Source organism: Chlorocebus sabaeus, chromosome 1 (assembly GCF_047675955.1).
Source record: "Chlorocebus sabaeus isolate Y175 chromosome 1, mChlSab1.0.hap1, whole genome shotgun sequence".
In the NCBI taxonomy this organism is placed as follows: Eukaryota; Metazoa; Chordata; class Mammalia; order Primates; family Cercopithecidae; genus Chlorocebus; species Chlorocebus sabaeus.
Window position 1 is genome coordinate 127,778,856 of NC_132904.1, and position 20,815 is coordinate 127,799,670.

General features: G+C 46.2%; 1 protein-coding gene across 8 annotated transcripts in view; it reads left to right on the forward strand.

Annotated features, from left to right (window-relative positions):
• The window catches only part of NTM (neurotrimin), a 1,227,126-nt gene that overhangs the window by 1,017,021 nt on the left and 189,290 nt on the right, over positions 1-20,815 (forward strand). For all 8 annotated transcript variants that reach the window (XM_073022378.1, XM_008021538.3, XM_008021540.3 and 5 more), the window contains one exon: positions 20,576-20,808. In XM_073022378.1, the coding sequence (XP_072878479.1) occupies positions 20,576-20,808 (233 nt within the window). The remainder of the gene's footprint in view (positions 1-20,575; positions 20,809-20,815) is intronic.

Here is a 20,815-nt window from a genome sequence, read left to right on the forward strand (position 1 = left end):
TGTATGGTATGAGTGGTGTGTATGTGTGTAGTGGGGTGTATGGTGTGTGGTATAGTGTGTGGTGTGTGTGTGGTGTGTGTGCATGCGTAGTGTGTGGTATGTGGTCTGTGTTGTGGTATGTGGTGCGTATGTTGAGCGTGTTGTATGTGTGTATGGTGTGTGTGCCTGTGTGGTGTGTGGTGTGTGTCTTTTTTGTGTTGTGGTATATGATGCATGTGTGTTGTGTGTGTGGTGTGTGGTGTGTGGTGTGTGTGTGGCTGGGTGTGTGCTGTGGTATGTGGGGTGCGTGTTGTGTATGGTATGAGTGGTGTGTATGTGTGTAGTGGGGTGTATGGTGTGTGGTATAGTATGTGGGGTGTGTGGTGTGTGTACATGCGTAGTGTGTGGTATGTGGTCTGTGTTGTGGTATGTGGTGCGTATGTTGAGCGTGTTGTGGTATGTGTGTATGGTGTGTGTGCACGTGTGGTGTGTGGTATGTGGTGTGTGTCTTTTGTGTGTTGTGGTATATGATGCACGTGTGTTGTGTGTGTGGTGTGTTTCTGTGTGTGCTGTGTGGTATGTGCGGTGTGTGGTGTGTGTGTGGCTGGGTGTGTGCTGTGGTATGTGGGGTGTGTGTGTGCATGCCTGTGTGTGTGTGTATTGTGTGTGTGTGAGAGAGATCAACAGGGGTCCCAGGCAAGGGGGATGAGTGGGCTGTTGGCAGAGGAAGAAGCGCAGCCCAGGAAAGGTGCAGCCTCGCTTTCCATAAGCACCGTGGGTCCCCAGGCGCCCCTGCGAGGTGTGGGAGTGGGAGGCTGAGTGGGCACAAGGGTGTCGCCACCTGGCTGCGTGAATGAGCGCAGAAATACAAACAGCTGGGAGCCAGAGGATCCTGAGTCCATCAATTCTTTGCAGAAGAAAGTCTGATGGATTGAAATTGTCAGCACAAGAACACTGTGAACAATAGCAGGGAGATATTGTTTCTCTCCAGCCCAGCTGTGGTGAGTTACTTCTTAATGGCAAGGTAGGGAGATACACACCACGGACAATCCTGAGGGTGACAGGAGATGCCTGTGCCAGTTATTTATTATGGGAGAGGAAGGTGTTCCTTCTACTTTTTTTCCTTCCATCACCCACTTCTTTTCTGTGATAAATGGGGGCTGAGCTGTTTGTGTTATGCAGAGGCTGACAAAATGAGGCGATCAGATTGGAAATCAAAGCTCTCACCATGGCTGGCAGTGTGCCGGGACTTCGCGGCCACCTCCCATGGCGGGGGCAGGAGGAGGGGGAGGAAGCAGCAGCTGTCATTTCTCCCCTAGGAGTTGCTTTTGGTTTTACTTTTATTTCTCCCAAGAGGAGAGGAGCTGGAGAGGGTAGCCAAACTAGCACAAGAAAGAAAAGGAGAAAGAGGGCAAGAATGGAAATGCAGAAGGAGAAAACCCTACCAGGAGGCAAGGGGAGAGGGAAGCGAGAAGGAGGGAAGGAGCCTCCAGAATGTACCTTTTTCCGATTTGTGCTGGCTGCGACCTTGCAGCCTGTTTCTCTGCCAGCGCCCCTCCTTCCTCCTTCGCTGTGGGAGATGTTTTCTGTGACTTGTAAAGCGTGGTTTAATTTACAGGGTGAGCTGGAAATGATTCAAGCATCTGCTCCTTTCAAATGTTGGGAAACTGAGGCACGGCACATTCACTTGCTTCTTTCGGGCCTTATTGTCAGTCTTCTTATCCTGAGAGTTCCAGAAACTATTTCCATCTCCAGCTTCCAGGATGAATAACTTATTCAGGCCTTTGCTTTTCTGGTGTATTCTCCCAAAACACCTTCTATTTCAAACTGCCCCCCAGAGTCCCTGAGCCTGAGTCGTATGGGTTGACTCTGCCCTCTGGTGGATCGAAAGGTGGTGAATGAGGCGGAAAAGGGAGCTCATTCCAGAAAAACGCCCTGGCAGGCTTCCCAGGAAAGTCTTTGGTTAAAGCAACCCGAACCCAAAATGAATACAGCTCAATACGCTGTGATGTATTAATATCCTGATAAGCGAGTCAGAATGTGTTTCCAAATAGACCTATTACATAAGTGGCAATAAATACTAACCCATCTCTCACCTTGCTGCGGTGAGCGCAGAGACAGGGATCTGTAGTGTGGGATTCCAGGTAGTCTTGGCGATGCTGACCTTCTGACGGATGGGGAGTCCTGAGCCCTCTATAACACAGGTCCCCTGTGACATCCGCATCACACAATCATGCCCTTTGCCCACCTTTTTAATGACTTTCTATTTTGTTTTACAACTAGCAATCTGCTGCATGTGCTGGTCAACAGTATCTGTCTTTTCTGCTGTGGCTTGCTGCCTTGGATGCTTTTATGGGCATTGATTCCCTCCACTGCTTCCCCAAAGAGGTTCTTTTCCTTGAGCCAGAGCGGCATTCCGGCAGATTACAGTGTCTGCCAGTCTGCACTCCGATTTATTGCCATCCTGGGTTTTATTCTCTCCTACATTCACAGCCAAGCCTCATTCATTTTGTTTTCTGGGGCGAGCAAATGGAAGAAGTTGCTATTAATAGGAGAAAGAATGTCATGCCGGCAGACTTAGTGATGTCTGACTTTATAGTCTGCGAGTCCCAGAGCCAAGCTCTTGTCTTAGATCCACCCTTCCCCATCCAAGGGACTGAACCAAGTGGGATGCTGGCCTGGGCGTTGGCCCTCTGAAATATTTACACTCTTCTGGCGTTTGTCAACAAAGGATATTCTCATATTTGGGCACTCTCATCCGTATGTCCTCTACTTTTCCCTGTGACCGTCAGTTTCCATTTGGCAGAAGGGCTATCTGGGGTTGTAGATGAAGTCTGAGGGCAGGTGGCTGGGGAGAGGATGCTAGAGAGGAGAAGCACATGGCAGTAGTATAGGATGGTTTGCTTCTCAGCTTTCCCAGACACTAAAGTATGTGAATCCAATTAAAGTTGTTCTGCGAGTGGTTTTTTACATTGATAAACATGTTTACTAATCATTTATCACAAATTAAATAGTAGAGCAATTTCTAAACAATGTCCTGCAGATAATGAATGCCTTTTGAATATGCATACAAAATGTTACATCTCAACTGTTGCTTAGTCTCTCAGCTGTAGAATTTAGAAGCTGCCCAGGGACTGTAGAGAGCACGACATGAGATGTTGCCTCTCCAGGGACCATCCTCAGATCTTTGCGGACTGGCCCCAGGCTGTCCAGATGTATATCTCCTTCATGCAGAAACAGGAGCCTCAAAGAACCTTCCAGTGGGTTGTAGTTGTGGGTGTAGTTCACCCAACCAACTTAACTTGCCAGGGGATCACACAGGTACAAGAGGCTGATAAGGTCAGAAATCACTATTGACAGTGTGGGAATTTTTCTTCGGGATGAGTTGGTGTCACTAGTCCCAGCAGGTTATTGAGTGAAGAATTCTCTTTAGAAAGTGCCCCTGGGAAAGTGTGGTTTGCCAAAGAATTGCGCGCGTGTGTGTGTGTGTATATGTGTGTGTTGATAGGTTGGATGGGGTGGGGTCTATTGGTCATAGACTCTAGAAGAGGAATTTGGAGGTGGCTGTACAGGGACTTGGTGTCCAAAACTGTTTGCATTTCTGGAACAGCAATGTTGTGCATACAGTTGTGTATACATTGTTACTATTGAATCTCTAAGTGATGGTTTAGAAACAACTTAGGGGATAGTTTTCCTGCATCTCACACATATATTGATTCAGAGCGTCTGGCACTATCCTATCCTCGGTAAAGTAACAAAGGGAAGCAAAATCGATCCCAGGAGTCCTGAGTTGAGGTGTTGCTCTTCCCAATGAGCCGATGGATCACAACTCTGGGTAACTGGACCCAGTAGCTTAGGCCCTCTCAGTTCCCATTCTTGCTTTGAAGACAAGAAAAATGTATCTTAAGACAGAATTCCTAAAGACAGACCTCAGGTGGGTTTTTCATGCCTACCTAGAACTAAGATCAGCTTCGGTTAATCTACAGCTTCCTCTGGGCTCTACCTCAAAGTTATGGAAGGAAAGACTTCTTAGGAAATAAAACCTGATTTTTGTTGTTGTTATTTTTCTTCAATGCACACACAGAATATCTGTCCTCCAACACCAGTGATTTCAAATTGGGGCTCCTAGGACTGTATTAGAAAGACCAAAAAAAGCAGACAGTACAGGAGGTGCCAAATGGATACAGCCTCAACGTTCTAAGCTTTGCCAAAACTGTATGTCTTCTCCCACTATTTCCTCAGTTCTGTTCACCTTTTTCATCTTCACCTACCTCCATTTTCTTGAGTTTTCTGGTGCAGTTTTGGTCAGGCTTTTTATTGAGAACAAACTCATTTCCTGCCAGTGATTGTACAGCCTTCCTGTTTCTCTCTGGATGTTCTGCTGGTCATTGAATGTTCTTAACAGGTTTGGATGAAGCTGAAATGTAAATGTATCTGATTCTTAATTAGAAGAATCCAGTTCCAGAGTCTGTTAGGACTTTGGGAGTAGGAGATTTGTTTTCACAGTAAATATTCTCAGAAGGAGAAGGGAACCTAGTCTGATACTCCCAGAGGTGACCAGTAATAGGAAATCATCTTGACAGATGAAAACACTTGCATCTAGAATTCAGTTGAGTAGCGGGATGGGGGCAAGAAAGCAAAGCCTCGAAAGTGGGAGTTGGTTCAGCTTTGTTTGTTAGGGAGATGCAAGGAGATACTACACCAGTAAGAGAAACTCACAAGATCAAGAGGTATGGAATGTGGCTCTCAAGTGGAAAAAAAAAAAAGAAAGATACCACATTTTCCATTCTCTTCCTTGTTTTTTTTAATTCCTGTGGTAATTACAATGAGAGGAGCAATCATGTTGCTAATTTTACTTCATGCATTTAAGTTCCAATTAATACTATCTGGTTCTTCTGCGTTCTGCTGAGGTGGAATACAGCATGCTCCTTTGCACTTACACCCTTCTTTCTCTCACGAATTTGCATAGGAAGTGAAGGCATATTGGCATGTATCATATTTTAGTAATTGGCATCCCTGCCTTCACAGTTCTACACCACTTTCTAGTCTAACCTCCTGGATCTTTTCTTCTCTCCATTCACCTTGGCAAATGTGGAACAGCTAAGGGTTTCAAACAGCCCTGCCCCTCAGAAATAGAGAAGTTTGATGGAGTTGCAAGCAGCTGACCTGAGCCGCTAGCAGGCTCTTCATGGACCCCCATAGAGCTTTCTCATGGTGAGAACTGCACAGCTGAGGCCCCATAGACATTACCATTGTCCTGTACAGAAGAGGAAACCGAGGCCCAGGGCGATGAAGTGACTTGCTCACCATCACACATTTCATAGCCTCAGGTCTGGGATTTGAGATGTGTCTCTGCCTCCAACTTAGTTACGATGATGCCATGAGATGTGAATTATATGAGAAAGGGCTTTGCATGCTGTCACACGCAGGAAAGTTTGAGCTATTATTTTTCTGGTTAATTATCAAAAACATTGTCATGAAATGTCTGCTGCATTCTCCCTTCTCATTTTGCAAGCTTTTATGGAGCACAACATGTTGCTTTGTGACTTCTAGCGGCGTAGCTCACATGTGCTATAGATGCAGGCTTCTGCCAGCCCGGCGTGAGTAACCATGGAGAACAGTTGGAGAGGTGCCAGTGTTGGGCTGTGTGTGAGGCCAGCTATTGTCTCAGAGACACCTGGCTTAGGACAGATGCCTGCTACAGTGTGCCTTCACGTCAAGCAACTGATATTTACTCACTGCCTGTGATAATGAACTAGGCACAATAGGTTGCGAGAGGCTGAAGGAAAAAAGATAAAGAAAATACACAGGCCCTGCCTTCAGAATTGCCATATGGGCTGGCAAGGGTTAGGATGGAACTCTATGAAAGTACAGCCTTGTTGGGTTGAGGGAGCCTTGTGAAGGAAGGGATGTGTGGGGGAGCAAGTAGGGAGGGGTGCTGGAGACAGAGGGGCAGCATGGGAAATGGATTGGGGCATGGGAGAGCATGCCACTGTAAGGAAGCTGCAGGATCCCAGCCTCAAGGTCCTGGCATGTTCTTCTGAACTCTTTGAGCTTCATCCTGAAGACAGTGGGAACCACTGAAGGCTCTTGAACAAGTGATTCTCAAACAGATATGTTAGAAAGGTCCCTGCAGCAAAAAGAGTGACTGGACTGAAGAGGGTTGTGTGTGGAACCAAAAAACCAGGTGGAAGAGGCCCCCGCCCCCACTGCCTGGTGTTCAGAAGATGGTCCATTTAAGTTTAGGAAATGATTTGAGCTTGTGGTTGGAGGTTCAAAATTAGAGAGAATGCACGCAGGGAAATAACTAGCTCTTCTACCACCAGGCTAGAGTCCCTTCCTACAGAGACCAGTTAATAGAGAACATCATCAAAGGCACCAAGAGTTTCTGTAAAGGACTTGGATAATTATTTGCCCAGTGTTGGCTGAAGGAAATTACTTTGGAATGAACAACTGATGCAGCTCAGGTGTCTGAGGATGGATTCCTCTGCCTGATGTTTTATACCTGTGTGACCACTGCCCCACCCCCATCTGTGCCCCCAACCCCTGTCAGGATCCTGCCTGCTCCTTCCACCAGGGTGGGAACTCCAACAGAGCGAAGGAAAACAACCCTCTCCTAAAGGCTTCCTTCGTTTGGTTCAGACTTGGTCATTGTACTTTGAGAGTTAAATTTGGGTCTGTTTCTTTCTGTATCCACCCGGTGTTTGTCATTCAATTGCCTGTGCAGGTTCCCTGCTTTATTTCATTTAAGTAGCTGTTATCTTCTTTGTATCATAAGCTCCTAAAATATAGAGTCAGGAATATGTTTTGTTCTGAAGAGTGAGCACTGAATCTTCACAGGCATATAAGCTCGATAAATAAATGTGTAATGTTGAACACGGTGATGTAGCCATGTATTTGGTCACCTGGAAAATAATAGGGAAGGGAGGGGACAATGGCATCTGCACTCAGAAGGTTTGTAAACGTTAACACCTCCATGAACCTGCAGAGTCTTTAATACTCTTCCCCTCAATACTTACGTTGACCCTCATTACAACAAGAACAGGGTGGGGTAGACCATTTTTCCCCATTGACACATATGAAAACTGAGTCACAGAAAGACTAGGGACTCCGGCTTGTCACAACACAATGGATAAAGAGAGAAGCACCCCACTGGACTCCATGGAAATCAAGCTACTAGGCATGGTTGCTGCCTCTCTCAAATAGGAACCAGCCAGCTGAGGTGATCGCAGATAAAATATACGAATGCATGGCAGCTTCCAGATGGCAGAAATCTTGTTAAAATCTGAGTAACACCCAGTGCATTGTCAAGCTTTCAAAATGTTCACTGCAAAATCTTACAATCCACTCACCCCAGAAAAGACTATTGCTAATTTTGGGTCAAAGAATCAGGAGATGCCCACTGTCATCCAAAATCTTTCTTGAAGTAAGTAGCCTTTGGCTTATGAAAGAAAGAGCTGCACAGACTTAACCTCTGTAGGCTCCTTATTGATAGATTATCTCCCTTGTCTCTCCCAGCACCGTATTTATACTCATTTGTAAAGTTCTCCACAGAAGCATGACTTCTACAAGCCCGTCCCTGACCCATTAGACTAGGCTGGGTTCCTCCACACACATCTACTTTCTGCACAACACCCATGGTTTCCTACCATAAGACACATCACACTTCTGCATTATAATCCTGTCCTCCTGTGCCTCTCTCTGCATGAGTCTGTCTTGTTTGCCTCTGCATTGAATTCCTTAAGAGCTGAACACAATGCATGGCACATAGTAGGTGCTCAATAAACATTTGTCAAATAAATGGGCATATAATCCTATTCTAATGCACCTCAATTCATCCACATCTTTGGAGATAATCACCTGAAGTTAGAAGCACAGGCCGAGGGATGACTGTGAGTTGAATGGTTACCCAGGGGGCCTAAAGAATGGGCCACCAAGACCCCTGACACACAGCCCTCCCTGCCAGCCCTGTTTAGGTGGATTCCAGCACCTTAAGAGCGTATCTGTTTAGATGTCTGATGGTGAGAACGAGGCCTAATGTATTTGGGAAGGGCAACTCCCAGGAAGGGGACATTTCCATGCTTCTGTTTCTGGCAGTGATAGACTTCCCTGCCCCCATTCTCTCTTCACCCCGGCTTGCTTCTTTCTTGCTTCCAAAGATGATTTTTCTCCTGCCACGAGGCTCTGCTCATCCGCTTTGCTGCTGTTGGGAGCGTACTCGCCAGCCTGGCATTTGAGGGCAGCTATAGCCGTCTCTAGTCTTTCTTCCTTGGTGTTCTCTCTCTGCTACCATCAGACCAAACCTTTAAAAATCTGCCCCAGAGCCATACCCAAATCTTTATTCTTTGTTTGTTTAATTAATTATTAATTAATTTTAAACAGTCTCACTCTGTAGGTGGGACTACAGGCACAGGCCACCATGCCTAGCTATTTTTTTTTTTTCTTTTTTTGTAAACAGGGTCTCACCATGTTGCCCTGGCTGGTCTTGAACTCCGAGGCTCAAGCCATCCTCCCATCCTAGCCTCTCAAAATGTTGGGATTACAGGCGTGAGCCACCATGCCTGTCCCACACCCATATCTTTAGATGCCTTTTTCTTCCTGGGGAGAATACCTTCTCGCCTCTTTTCAATTTATTCAGCTTATCTTTTGTTTGGTTGGTTGCCTTTAACTTTTTTTTTATTTCAATGGGTTAGTGGGGAACAGGTGGCATTTGGTTACATGAATAAGTTCTTCAGTGGTGATTTCTCAGATTTTGGTACACCCTTCACTCGAGCAGTGTACAGTGAACCTAAGGTGTAGCCTTTTATCCCTTGCCACCCCTGACCTTTTTCCCTGAGGCCCCAAAATCCAATGTATCATTCTTATGCCTTTGAGTCCTCATAGCTTAGCTCCCATATATGAGTTGGAGAACATACGACATTTGGTTTTTCATTCCCGAGTTACTTCACTTAGAATAATAGTCTCCAGTTCCATCCAGGTTGCTGCGAATGCCATTATTTTGTTCCTTTTTATGGCTGAGTAGTATTCCATGGTGTGTATATATGCGTATATCACATTTTCTTTATTCATTGATTGACAAGCATTTGGGCTGGTTCCATATTTTTGCAATTACAAATTGTGCTGCTATAAACATGTGTGTGCAAGTATCTTTTTCATATTATATAATGACTTTTCCTCCAGGTAGATACCCAGTAGTGGGACTGCTGGATTGAATGGTACATCTACTTTTAGTTCTTTAAAGAATCTCCACACTGTTTTCCAACAGTGGTTGTATTTTTATTATGTTATTATATCCTTTGTTTGCTGTCCACATGCCCCTGCCACCCACTGAACTCCCCAAATCCTCCCCCACCCCCCACAGAATGTCCCTTGTTAGTACCTAAGCCTGGCTGCATTGTGTCTCCTCACCTCTGTGTCAGTGTCCCAGGAGACAGAAATTTTCTTGGCCCTCCAAGGTCTCTTAGGCCAGGGCTAGAAGGACTCCCACTCCTGGCTCTGGCTGCAGGATCTACCCTGCCTCGTGTCCTCTCTCCCAGGGGCAGGGCTCACCTGCTGTTGCCTGCTCCCAGTGCCTGACTGCAGACCATCCTCCATCTTTCTAGCACCTTCCTTTCCTTGCAGCCTCCCAAATATCTCACACTCCCTCTCCGGAAGAGTTCCTTCTGATCACAAAGCATTTGTGAGATTTACACGTAAGATTGCCTTTGTTCCAGTTCTCTAGAGGCAGACTCTGGGATAAGGATTTGTGTGGTCATGACTTATTAGGGAAGTGGGCCTAGGAGAAAAGGTGGAAGGTGTGGGGGAAGCCAGGCAGGACAGGGCAAGAAGTCAAGTGGAGGCTCAGTTTTAGGCAGAGACCCACCAGGGTGACCAGCCCTTTTGTAACTCCCCCCCAGGCTACTGCTAGGGGCCACCCTGGGGGACACAAACCCCAGGTACTTGTGGCTGTCTGTGGAGATGGGGGTGCCAACAGAGTCTCAGGCTAGGCTGTCAGAAGCAGAAGCACCCAGAACCCAGGAGCACACAGAAATGATGGAAGGGGCCGAGGGGCCTGGGCTGAAGTCTGACTTCCTGCTTTGTCCTGCACAGGGAGAGAGAGAGAGTGTGGTGACTATGCAAATAGTGAGGCCCCCATCGAGGTGAGGGAGGGCTCTGGAATGACAACAGGCCCAGCAAAGGTAGTGTCCTCCCACTGGGAGCTTTCATCCTTCTGGGGGATGCATCCTGTTCCCCAAGGTGCCATGTCACCTGGGCTAACTATCTGGAGAGGTCCAGTTACCTTTTCTGCACTTAATTGCTCACATTTTCTTGTTTTAGTGAGTGTTGTCCTTCCGGACTCTGGGGACCCCTTCCTGTCAGCCTTGTCACAGGCCACTAGAGAGAGGAGAGGCTTCTGTGGGCTCTACAGGACAGGGACAGAGGAGGAGCCTCCAGCCCCTGGAGTGTGCATCTGCATGTGGTCCTGCTCTCCTGTCCCGACTGTGTCTCACCTCCGTAGATGGTAGAAACAGAGCTCAGAAGCCGGTAGCCTCTCTCCTCGGAGGATGCCAGTCCACCCACCTACTGTGCCTCGCTCTCACCTAGGCCCCAGGCAGTTCGTGTGGGCACCATGTTACCACCAAAGGTGAGAGGATGTGTAGCCAAAATCACGTAGTGAGAGAACAGACCAGGCCCACCTCGAACCCAGATGTCCCCTTTGTCCCTCTGGAGTTCTAGCTGTATTGGACGTTTCTTCCTGTGAACTGTGGGGTTTGGATGTAGCAGAGACTCTCTGGATCTCTTCTTTGGTTGCGAACCAGATTCCTTCTTTCCAGCTGCTCCCTCCCACCACACATGGCCACACATGTACCTCATATGCATACACAGTCCCTGGGGCAAAGACCAGGTGGACAGGCAGCCTGCATGCTGCCCAGTTCACACACATGGGTGCCAGGCTTCACACACACTAACTGGAAAGGAAATGGCAGCTGCATGTGGTCTGAGGTATGGTTTTGGTCTCCTAAGCTGTGATTTTTTTTCCCCTTTCAAGTCATGTTCAAGTTCTAAGTACGGATGGTACTTTAGGGTGCTAGGAGTGTGCTAGCGGCAGGATCTAGGTCGGGTTCTGGGGTTTGATGGTTAAAGTGTGTCTTGACAAAGAATTGGAAGTGGAACTAGCCCCAGAGGTGAAGGCAGGAGTGACGCACACGCTGACTCCCCCAGAGGCCAGTGCATCCTTCGTACTCGCACCAGGCCTTGGACATGGGAGGAGCAGGGTATTTCCAGCCCCTTTTCTAATGTGACTCCATGTGGCTAATCTATACGGTTCTTCCCAGTTTGCCTGAATACATCCTGGTTTAATCAGTGTAATTTCAAAAAGTGTCTGGTTTGGACAACAATCAGTGTAACAATCAGTTTAATCAGTGTAGTTGCAAAAAAAAGGTCTGATTTGGACAACTGCCAGGCTGGCCTAACTTGTCCAAGGACTGAATGGAGCCCCATTTCTTCATCCAGTGAGTCCCATCGTATGGGGTGACACACACTAGCCAGTGAGGGCAGGACTGGAGATGAAGCAGAGATGGAGGAGAGCCTGCAGATGGATTTGTTTCAGGGAATCCTGTTTCTTCTTCCAAGCTCCTTCCCTGCCAAGGAGGGCTGTCCCCCGGAGAAGAAAGAGACAAGCTCCAGTGTGCTACTATTTATAATCATCAGTGATTCTTTGAGCTGGACTTTGCAGAGTTCTTCGGTTTGGTTCCCCGTCTGCTCTTTGTCTTCAGGATAAAGTACAAACTCTTTTACAAGAGCGTGTTGCACAACGTACCTGTAATAGTCAGGGGTCCTACAGGGAAAACATGGCATCCTCAAATTGCATAATTTGAGCAGAGTGTAATAAAGTGGATATTTACGAAGGTGCAGCCAAGGTGTAGGAAAACTGTAAGGGACAGTTAGGACCCTGGGACTATGAACAGGAAGGCACTGTTAACACTTTTAGGCCTGAAGGGATAAGGGGACGAGGTCATGGCTCCCACCAGGGAGAGGGCTGTGTGGAGAGGGTCACTAGCCAGGGGTGGTGATCTTTGATGGGGGGATATAGACAGCCAGTGGATGGACCCTGCTTCCTCCCCAACCCCATCTCCTGCCACTTCTTTCCAGTGGCAGAACAACAGGAGGCCAGAGGGCAGGGAGCCTGTCCACATGATCCGTGCTGGTCAGCCTGCACTGGGTGGTGGATGTGCAGGCACACAGAGAGCAGCGTGCTAGCTTGCTGGCTTCATCCCTGCTAACTTTTCTCTTCTACGCGTGTCTTCTATTCCATAAGCTCCCCATTTCCATCCTTCAATAAACTTGCCAGTATTTTCTCAGCTCCTTTGTGCTTTGCTCATGCTCCTCCTGGTGCTGGACATGCCGTAACTTACTCCTCCTTGCTGTTAACCAGGCTCTTTCCAACCTCGGCAGCCGCCTTAACACTCACCAAGATCCAGATTGCCCTGAAAGCAACCAAAAGTCATGTGTGAGGGTTCTTGGAGTAGAGAAAAAAATTGTATCTACTTCCTGGCTTCCCAGAGCTCCACATGTGACAAAAAAATAAAGCATGGACATAATGCTTCCAGTACACACCAAGATAAAGTATGTCTGGAAAACACTCATGGGGGGACAGCAAAATTTTGCAGAGAAAAGCTTGTCAGTATATGAATTAATATTTAAACTTGACCTTGGTGTGGCATAGGAATTTGTCTAACAAACAATAAGGAAGGGCATTCCAAATAAAGCAGGAAGTCACAGAATTCCCAATGTGAACAGAATATACAGGAAACAGTGAAAAGTGTTCTGATGAACCTACTGAATGTCATGTTTGAAACCGTGTGGGGTGGGAGCGTGTATTAGCCTGGGTTTTCCTTTTCAAGAGGATCTATCTGTCTGTCTGTCTGTCTGTCTGTCTATCTATCTATCTATCTATCTATCTATCTATCTATCTATCTATCTGTCATCTATTCTAATCTGTCGAGAGACTTATAAGAATTGGCTCATGTCTGTAGTGTAAGTTTCAGTCCCAGTCCAAAGGTCTGAGACAAGGGAGCCGATGTCCAAGGACAGGAGAGGAATGTCCCAGCTCAAGCTGGAAGAGTGACGTGCCCTTCCTCCACTCTTTCGTTCTATCCAGACCCTCAGTGGATTAGATGGTGCCCACCCACACTGGGGAGGGTGGCTCTTCTTTACGAAGTCTGCTGACCATCTCTTCTAGAAACACCCTCACAGACACACCCAGAAATAACGTGCTACCAGCTGTCCGGCATCCCATAGTTCAGTCAAATTGACACAGAGAATTAATCATCACAGAAAGTGAGGTGGAACTTTGTAGGGATCACTGACTGAAGCCCAAGCTCCAATGGCAGATGGAGTTCAGCGTGAATTCCCACTGAACTTTCTCTTGGCACTTCTGGGCTCTTTCCTTTATGAAAGGCTGGTCTCCATGACAGGATTCCAGAGACGCTCATGTGTGTTTGGACTATTTTGAATATGCTAGGGAAAGAAAAGGAAAGAAAAACTTCCAGGTTACCTAACTTTGGTCACCTAGGAGCAAAAGGCTCTACTGTGTGTGGTTCCATGAGATGATGAAGATGCCCCACATTGCCCAGATTACCTTTTGCTAGAGTGTAGAATTTAGAGTTCTTGACTACATGTGTGTAACAGTTATTGAATCAAAAAACGGCTTGTGGAAGTTATGACTTACAAATAAGACATGACCTATTGAGCAAGCCCATTCTTGTTTCAGCATTTAAATTAGTATGGGGCCTTTGTCTTGGGTACAAATCAAAGTGTTGTGCCATTCATTTCGGAAAAGTCGTGGCCCACCAAACTCAACAGAGTTTGTTTTGAGAGGACGCTACTGTATTTGACAGGGACAGGAAGGACAGATGGTAGATGTGCTTATGGAGAATCTTTCTGGAGGTCCACAGAGCAAAGGCTTCTTGATTTATCCCTAAGACATTACAGAAGTGGAGGGGGACTGCCTCCTTGCACGTGCTCACACATAATGACCAGGCACTGGGGGAGATGTGTGCATTTGCATTTGTGGGTGCAGGTTGGCGGGGACATGCAGAGTAATTATACCCACAAACTGGACCTTTATTGGATGCAGGCCTCATGGTCTTTTATCTCTCGGGAGTTTGTGAAAGATGGGAGATTTTAATCAAATAATTAATCAGTGGACAGATATTTATTGTGTGCTTACTTTGTTCTCTACACAATGTTCTGTAGAGACACAAGTGAAAATTAGACATGATCCTTGCTTTTCAAGAACTTAAAATCAATCAAGTCAGCAATGTTACATCCCTAAGATGAGAAAGCAGTACATGTAATAGACAGTACAATAGATTTGTCTGTTGAATTTTTACAATAAACAAAAGAATGTATTTACATGCATGTTTCCATTTAATCTTCTCATTAACCCCGTGCAAGAAGAGAGGTTATTTCTACTGCAGGTGATTTAGATGAAACCCAGTGGAGTGAGATAACCTCTCTGAGGCCTGAGGGGCGTCAGAAACAGAGGTGGGACATTCCTTGTAACAGTCAGACTTCAGACCCTATTCTCTTCGCTCTCCCTGAGCCTCTCTCTGGCTACAACTACCTACTAGTGGTGTGGGACTCATAGTGCAGTGTGTGCCACTGCTTTTGGTTTTGTTTCATTTTTCCTCCCCCTAATCCTTTCACCTGTGTTGTAAGTGTGCTGTCTGCTTCTACCTAGGCATGATTAGTCCTCTTATTTTCATAGCTAGGAAAGATTCCATGGCATACCTCCGTTTGCTTGTGTAATGCAAAAATGGAGATGTAAGAACAGTGTGCAATGTGAGTCTAAGTCTAGTATTTTTGTCTCTCTATGACCCAAATCAATTTTGTAAACTTCCACACAAGTTTACAGTCTAAAAGAAATCCAGTAGGGTCAAAATTAGCAGCCTCAGTAGTGAAGCTTTCTCTTACAATAAAGGAGTAAGGTGCTAGCTGATATCTGAATGTTCAGTGTATTCATGGTGAAGTATCCTGTTTTGTTAATTTCTTGGTTTCCCCCAGAGAACACTTTCTCGCAAGAGCAGATGTGGAAGATGCACACGCCAACCCCGTGGCAGCATGTGTGGGTATTGCTGAGCCATTTGCGTCGTGATGTTCCCCTGTTATGCTTGAGGGGAGGGGCGGGGCACAAGCAGAATGCTCAGAGGAACCAAACTTAGGGGCAGCTGGAGCGTTTCTGTGTGATAAGAGGCAATTGTGACCAGGTGCTGCGAAGGGCGGAAGCACTTATTTTGCTGTATTTTCAAGCATTGCTTGAGATGTGCTGCCTTTCAGACGCAGTTAAAAGGCCATTTGATAGAAGGAATGGTTGGACCGCACACTGTCTGGATCCATTATTGCCCTCAGATCTTCAGGCAGGTGTGTTTAAGGAAGGCCAAGCCTGGATTTTTCTCTCTTTCTTCAATAATCTTTCTCCTTATTTCAACACTCTCTTTGCTCATCTTTAGAAGTTTCCAAGCAGACACTCTCGCTTTTTTTTTTTCTTCCAATTCCCAGGTTCTTCTCTCTCTCTCTCTCTCTCTCTCTCTCTCCCCCCCCCCTCTCTCCCCCCCCCCCCCCATCTCTCTCTGTCTCTTCTCTCATCCTAAATCCAAAAGTAGCTTCAGGACCTGAGTCCATACTTTTATGGTTCTATTTCTGCAGTGCACATCTTGGGCTTGCTTAATCATTTATTTTTGCTTTTCCTCTATGTATAAATGCAGCATATGTAATAAAACAACTATTCATCAGAAAGATATTCAGGACACAGAGGGTTGCATTTTTAGAGCATTGGAACAATAGGTGCAGCTGCAGAAAATTACAGGTATGGCAGTGTTCTTTCTCCATACTCTGAGTTCCATGCACGGGTGAGCATGTGCACATGTGGCTGGATCCTCTTTTGGCCAAATACATCCTGAATATTGACACAGGTGAGGCACCCTCAATAATCCCTGCTCAAATGGTACAGGCCTATTCTCTAAAAAAAGACACTTATCCAAAAAAGGAACATGGTACAGACAGACACACTCAGACTAAGAAGGGGACTGTGGCTCAGCACTGAAATGGAAAACAAATGCCCTTTCCAGCCTTTATTTCTCTTTGTCTGGATTCTTCCAGGATGCTGAGTATCCTAGGCCATGGGCTGTCCACAGGGGCCACACCCAGGAGGGGAGGGCCGCAGGAGGGATGCTGATGGGAAAACCATTCACAGAGACACAGACGGCTAATGACCACTGCCAGACGGCTGCAGGGTGGGGCAACTGGAGGGCAACATTGAAGCTGGAGGACATAAGGGAGCTGGAGTTGCAGGGCCCAGTCCAGAATCCTTAGGGGTACAAAGCTTGTTCCTCTATTCTTCATATATGTGACAGGATGGGCAGAGAGGATGCCAGCAGTGGGAGGGCGGTATATCTGGAGGCTGTGGACAAAAGGGGAGAGGCTTTGCAGGTCTGGTCTGAGAACATCCCACCTTTTTGATCACCCATCTCCTACCTCTTGTTGGCCTACATTGCATTGACTTGTGACTATTCCTCAATATCTGATGAGCGGCCATCTCCAGCTCAGCTCACCTGGATGAGTCAGGGACAGTGGAGTTTGAAACCTTACTCACTCTGACTTAATCACCAAAGTTAACCACCATCCTGAGAGAGGTGAGGTACCGTAGCATGTTTCAGGAGCAGTTTTGTAGAAGGACTATGTCGAGGGCTGTCTCTGAAAAGAGAGAACTTGTTGTCTGAATTTCCCACCTCCAGCTCCTTCTCTGTGGCTGAGAAAGCAATTAGGCTCATTTTCACTTTTCTTTTTTTAACCTAGGAGCAATGTGTCCTCTGCATTGTTGAGGAGACTGGATAAATGAGACAGATAGATGGGGGCAGGTGTGAGGAGGCGACAGAGTTGGCCGCCGAGGTACCTTTGTGATCCATCTCTGCAGAAGCCGGCGTTCGTTCCGTGGGGATTCAGCAAGACTGATACCCAGCAGTGACAGTTTGGACATCTAAACATGACCTTGGATGTGCTCAGAACCGCAGCTGGAACTGTGCCAACTTCTCAGAGTAGTCTATCACAGTGGCCGCAAAACCATGCTGGAAATTGGCTGCGTTCTGAGCGGTGGTGCATCTGCAGACGAACCACTCTGGCCCTGTAGTGCGGTGCAGTGTTGGGGAATGGCTTCCATTTCTGTCAATTTTCAATAATTAGATGCTCACAAGGAAGCCCAGGACAGTCCTCTTGTATTCATTGGGAGGTTGTGAGATCCCCATTGTGGGCATCGAAAATAATTATTCAAGCGGTTTAGTGTTTGTCAGTCAGCGTTTCCTGCACTGTGGCCACTCACCTGGTACTTGTCAGATTTCAGCTCCTGGGGAGGAAAAAAAAGGACTTTGCTTCTGGTTCCCCAGAACATACAGGTTATGGGAAAGTTCTATCCTGTACAGTGTTGGAAAACTGTTTCATACCAGGGTGCTTTCCTAGTGCCTGTTCACTCTGCAACTCGCATTTTGCCAGGAAACACACATCTAAGTTAGAGGTTCTCAGCGAGCTCTTCGGACCAGCATCAGCAGCACTTGGAATTTTGTCAGAAATGCAGCCTCCCAGGCCCTGCCTGGGCCTACTGAATCAGAAACCCATGGAGTAAGGTCCCAGGAATCTCTTTTTAATCAGATCTTTCAGGCGATACTGATGCATGGTGAATTTGAGAAGAACTGATTTGGGTGTTCTTTTGGGAGGCCCTATAAGAACACTAAATTTGGAAAACAAAACAAAACAAAAACTGGCATGAATCCTGGTTCTGCAGTTTAATATCAGCATGGTTTCAGTCAATATGGTTAATGTTTCTCAGCCTCAGCTAATTTTGTCTGTAAACTGGCAATAAGTGAACCCAACCAAGTTTGTGAGATGATAAAATAGTGCATATAATGGGCTCATGTAGTCAATTAACATTGACCGTGAACGTGAATTCATCCAGTTTTGTGCTTGGACCCAAGTGAAGGTCAGAGCAGTGGTCACCCTTCAGGTTATTAATATAAGCTATCCTAGATACATTACTAGCAAAGCAAGCTGCAAAGTGTGTTTTTGTTCTTGAGAGATTTCAAACCTATGCCGTTCCAAATTCGTGTTTCAGACAAGGCAGTACCAGATAACAGTCATGGGGTCTGCAAGGAGCATAAGGGAAGGAAGGTACAACATCAGGTGCACCCTCCATTGACTGCACTTTTCTCCTTCTTGTTCACCCTCAGAGTCCATTCTGGATATTCTCATCAAAGCCACAAGAAAGGCTTGGAGCATACTCTTGACCAGCTCAAACTTCATGTGCATTCAAGTTACCTGGACATCTTATTAAAATGCAGATTCAAATTTGTTATCTCTGAGAGGAGGCCTGAGATTCTGCATTTCTGACGAGCTCCCACCCAAATGATGCCGATGTTGCTGGTTTGCTAGCCACACTTTTGTGTAGTGTGGTGCTAGCTCAGTGCTTCTTAAACCCTAATGTGCATAAAGCTCATGTCTAGATATGAACTTCTAGATGCGACTTAAGGAATGACCGGGGGCCATCAGCACTGGCATCACCTGGGAGCTTACTAAAAGTGCAGAATCCCAGACCCTACCTCAGACCTACTGAATCAGCATCTGCACTTCAGCAAAATCCCCAGGGGGCCTAATGTGCACAGTAAAGCTTGAGAAACATGCGGAGCTGGCTTCACAACTTTGTTTATTTCCATAGAAATCTGTTATCACCACCTTGAAATCCTTTTTCATGCTTGAACAAAATACCCTGTGTTCTTATTTTGCACTGGGCCCCACAAATGATATAAGTTGTCCTAGACACACTGCTCCATATTAGTGGTTTTGAAACATTAGTGTGTGTATGACCCAACTGAGATGTTGTTATAAATTCCCAGATTTTCTGAATCAGTAGAATGAGGGTGAGACTAAGAATCTGTCATAAACCTCTCCTGTGATTCTAATATAAGTAGTCCATGTGCACTTTGAGAGAGAGTCCCCTGACCTTCTCCAAGGTAGGCCTTCACTCATTTCCAAGCTGTATCAGAATGGTGCCAGCGAGAGCCCGCATCTCATCTGCATTGCCAGAAAATGCGATAAGCTGCAAAAACCTTGTTGGACACCTATGCCAAAGTGTTTCTTTTTGGGCAGTATTTCCCACCAGAGCTCTCAGCAAACTATCCATCTACACCTAAGTGATCGTTCCATAATGTTGAGACATTTACATAAGCAAAGCAGAAAGGATGCACAGTACAGGATTTCTCATGGGGACAGGGGTCTCCTGAAGAAGCAGGTGTGTACAATAGCAGTTGTTAGAGTTTTTATGGTCACAAACCATTTTGAGAATCCAATAGAAGCCATCACCTATCCCCAGTGAAAAATTCACCTTTGCACCTTATGAGTCTCACACAGGACCAGGAATTAGAAGACTTGGCTGAGAGGTCTGACTTCTATACTTTTAGCCTCATTCCTTGGACAAGTCATCAGGCTATTCAGAACCCTAGAGTCATGATCTTTAAAGCAGAGAATGGGTAACAGTGTCAACCTCAGAAATTTGTTGCAAAAAATCAAAGGAGACGTTGAGCTGTAAAAGTGCTTTGTACACTGCAAAATAAGGTATACATTTGAGGCATCATTATACACCCTCCGTTGCACTGTTATTTCCAGCATTATAGTCAGGATCAGGACACTGTGTTTGTAAATTTAGCCTAAGGCCATGGAACAGACTTGCTGTAGTAAGAGAGGGAAATGAATACAGACAGAAAGACATGATGAGGACTTGGCGAGAGTTGCTGGGAAATTTAAAAGTGTAGAAAAGAGAAGGGAGCTTCCACAATTCGAGGACTCCAGATGCAAAAATAAAAGAAAGAAAATCTATTTTTATATGTGCAGACAGTTTTGAGATTTTGGAAAGTGGCTTTAGTCTAGCAGTAACCGAACATTTCTGCCCCTGGGTATAATGAAGATGAATAGCGATAGTGGTGATCTGTATTTAGTTTTGACTGCAGAAGCCTTCTGTGGGAATTTGCTATTCTGAGATGAGAGGAATGATGTTTAGTCGCTAAAAGTTGGGTCTCTGATCTAACACACATTTATTGTGTGACTTGGACAACTAGTTTAGTTTAGTTTCTGTGCTCTTCTAAGCTTTTTCCAATAAAATATTCTTCATAGGGTTATCGTAAGTATTGAATGCTGTAGTGCACCCTAAACACCTAGACATAAATGTGAAGGATTATCATCACCCAAATCCTTGAGCAAAGGGAGAACTGGTAGTATTCGAAGTATTCAGCCATCCTGGGCATGCAAGATACCTCTAGGTTATAACTGAGATCGTATTTGAAGTGGTTCTGTGCTCAAGTGGTTTGAGAAGCACTGAGCAGCATTCTGAGGCTATAATCCCATAAGGCCTTTGCTGTGTTCCAGAAAAGTCCACCCCTGACAAATCAAAGGAAATGTATATGTTGGGGGAAGGGAGAAAGATAAGATATTCTAGCCTTGCCATGAGGACCCACCACTGATGGCTGCTGTCATCTCTCAGTCCCTTGACGTACCTGTCTGGTCTTCCCTTCAGGTGCACTATTGACAACCGGGTCACCCGGGTGGCCTGGCTGAACCGCAGCACCATCCTCTATGCTGGGAATGACAAGTGGTGCCTGGATCCGCGCGTGGTCCTCCTGAGCAACACCCAAACGCAGTACAGCATTGAGATCCAGAACGTGGATGTGTATGACGAGGGCCCGTACACCTGCTCGGTGCAGACAGACAACCACCCAAAGACCTCTAGGGTCCATCTCATTGTGCAAGGTAGGTC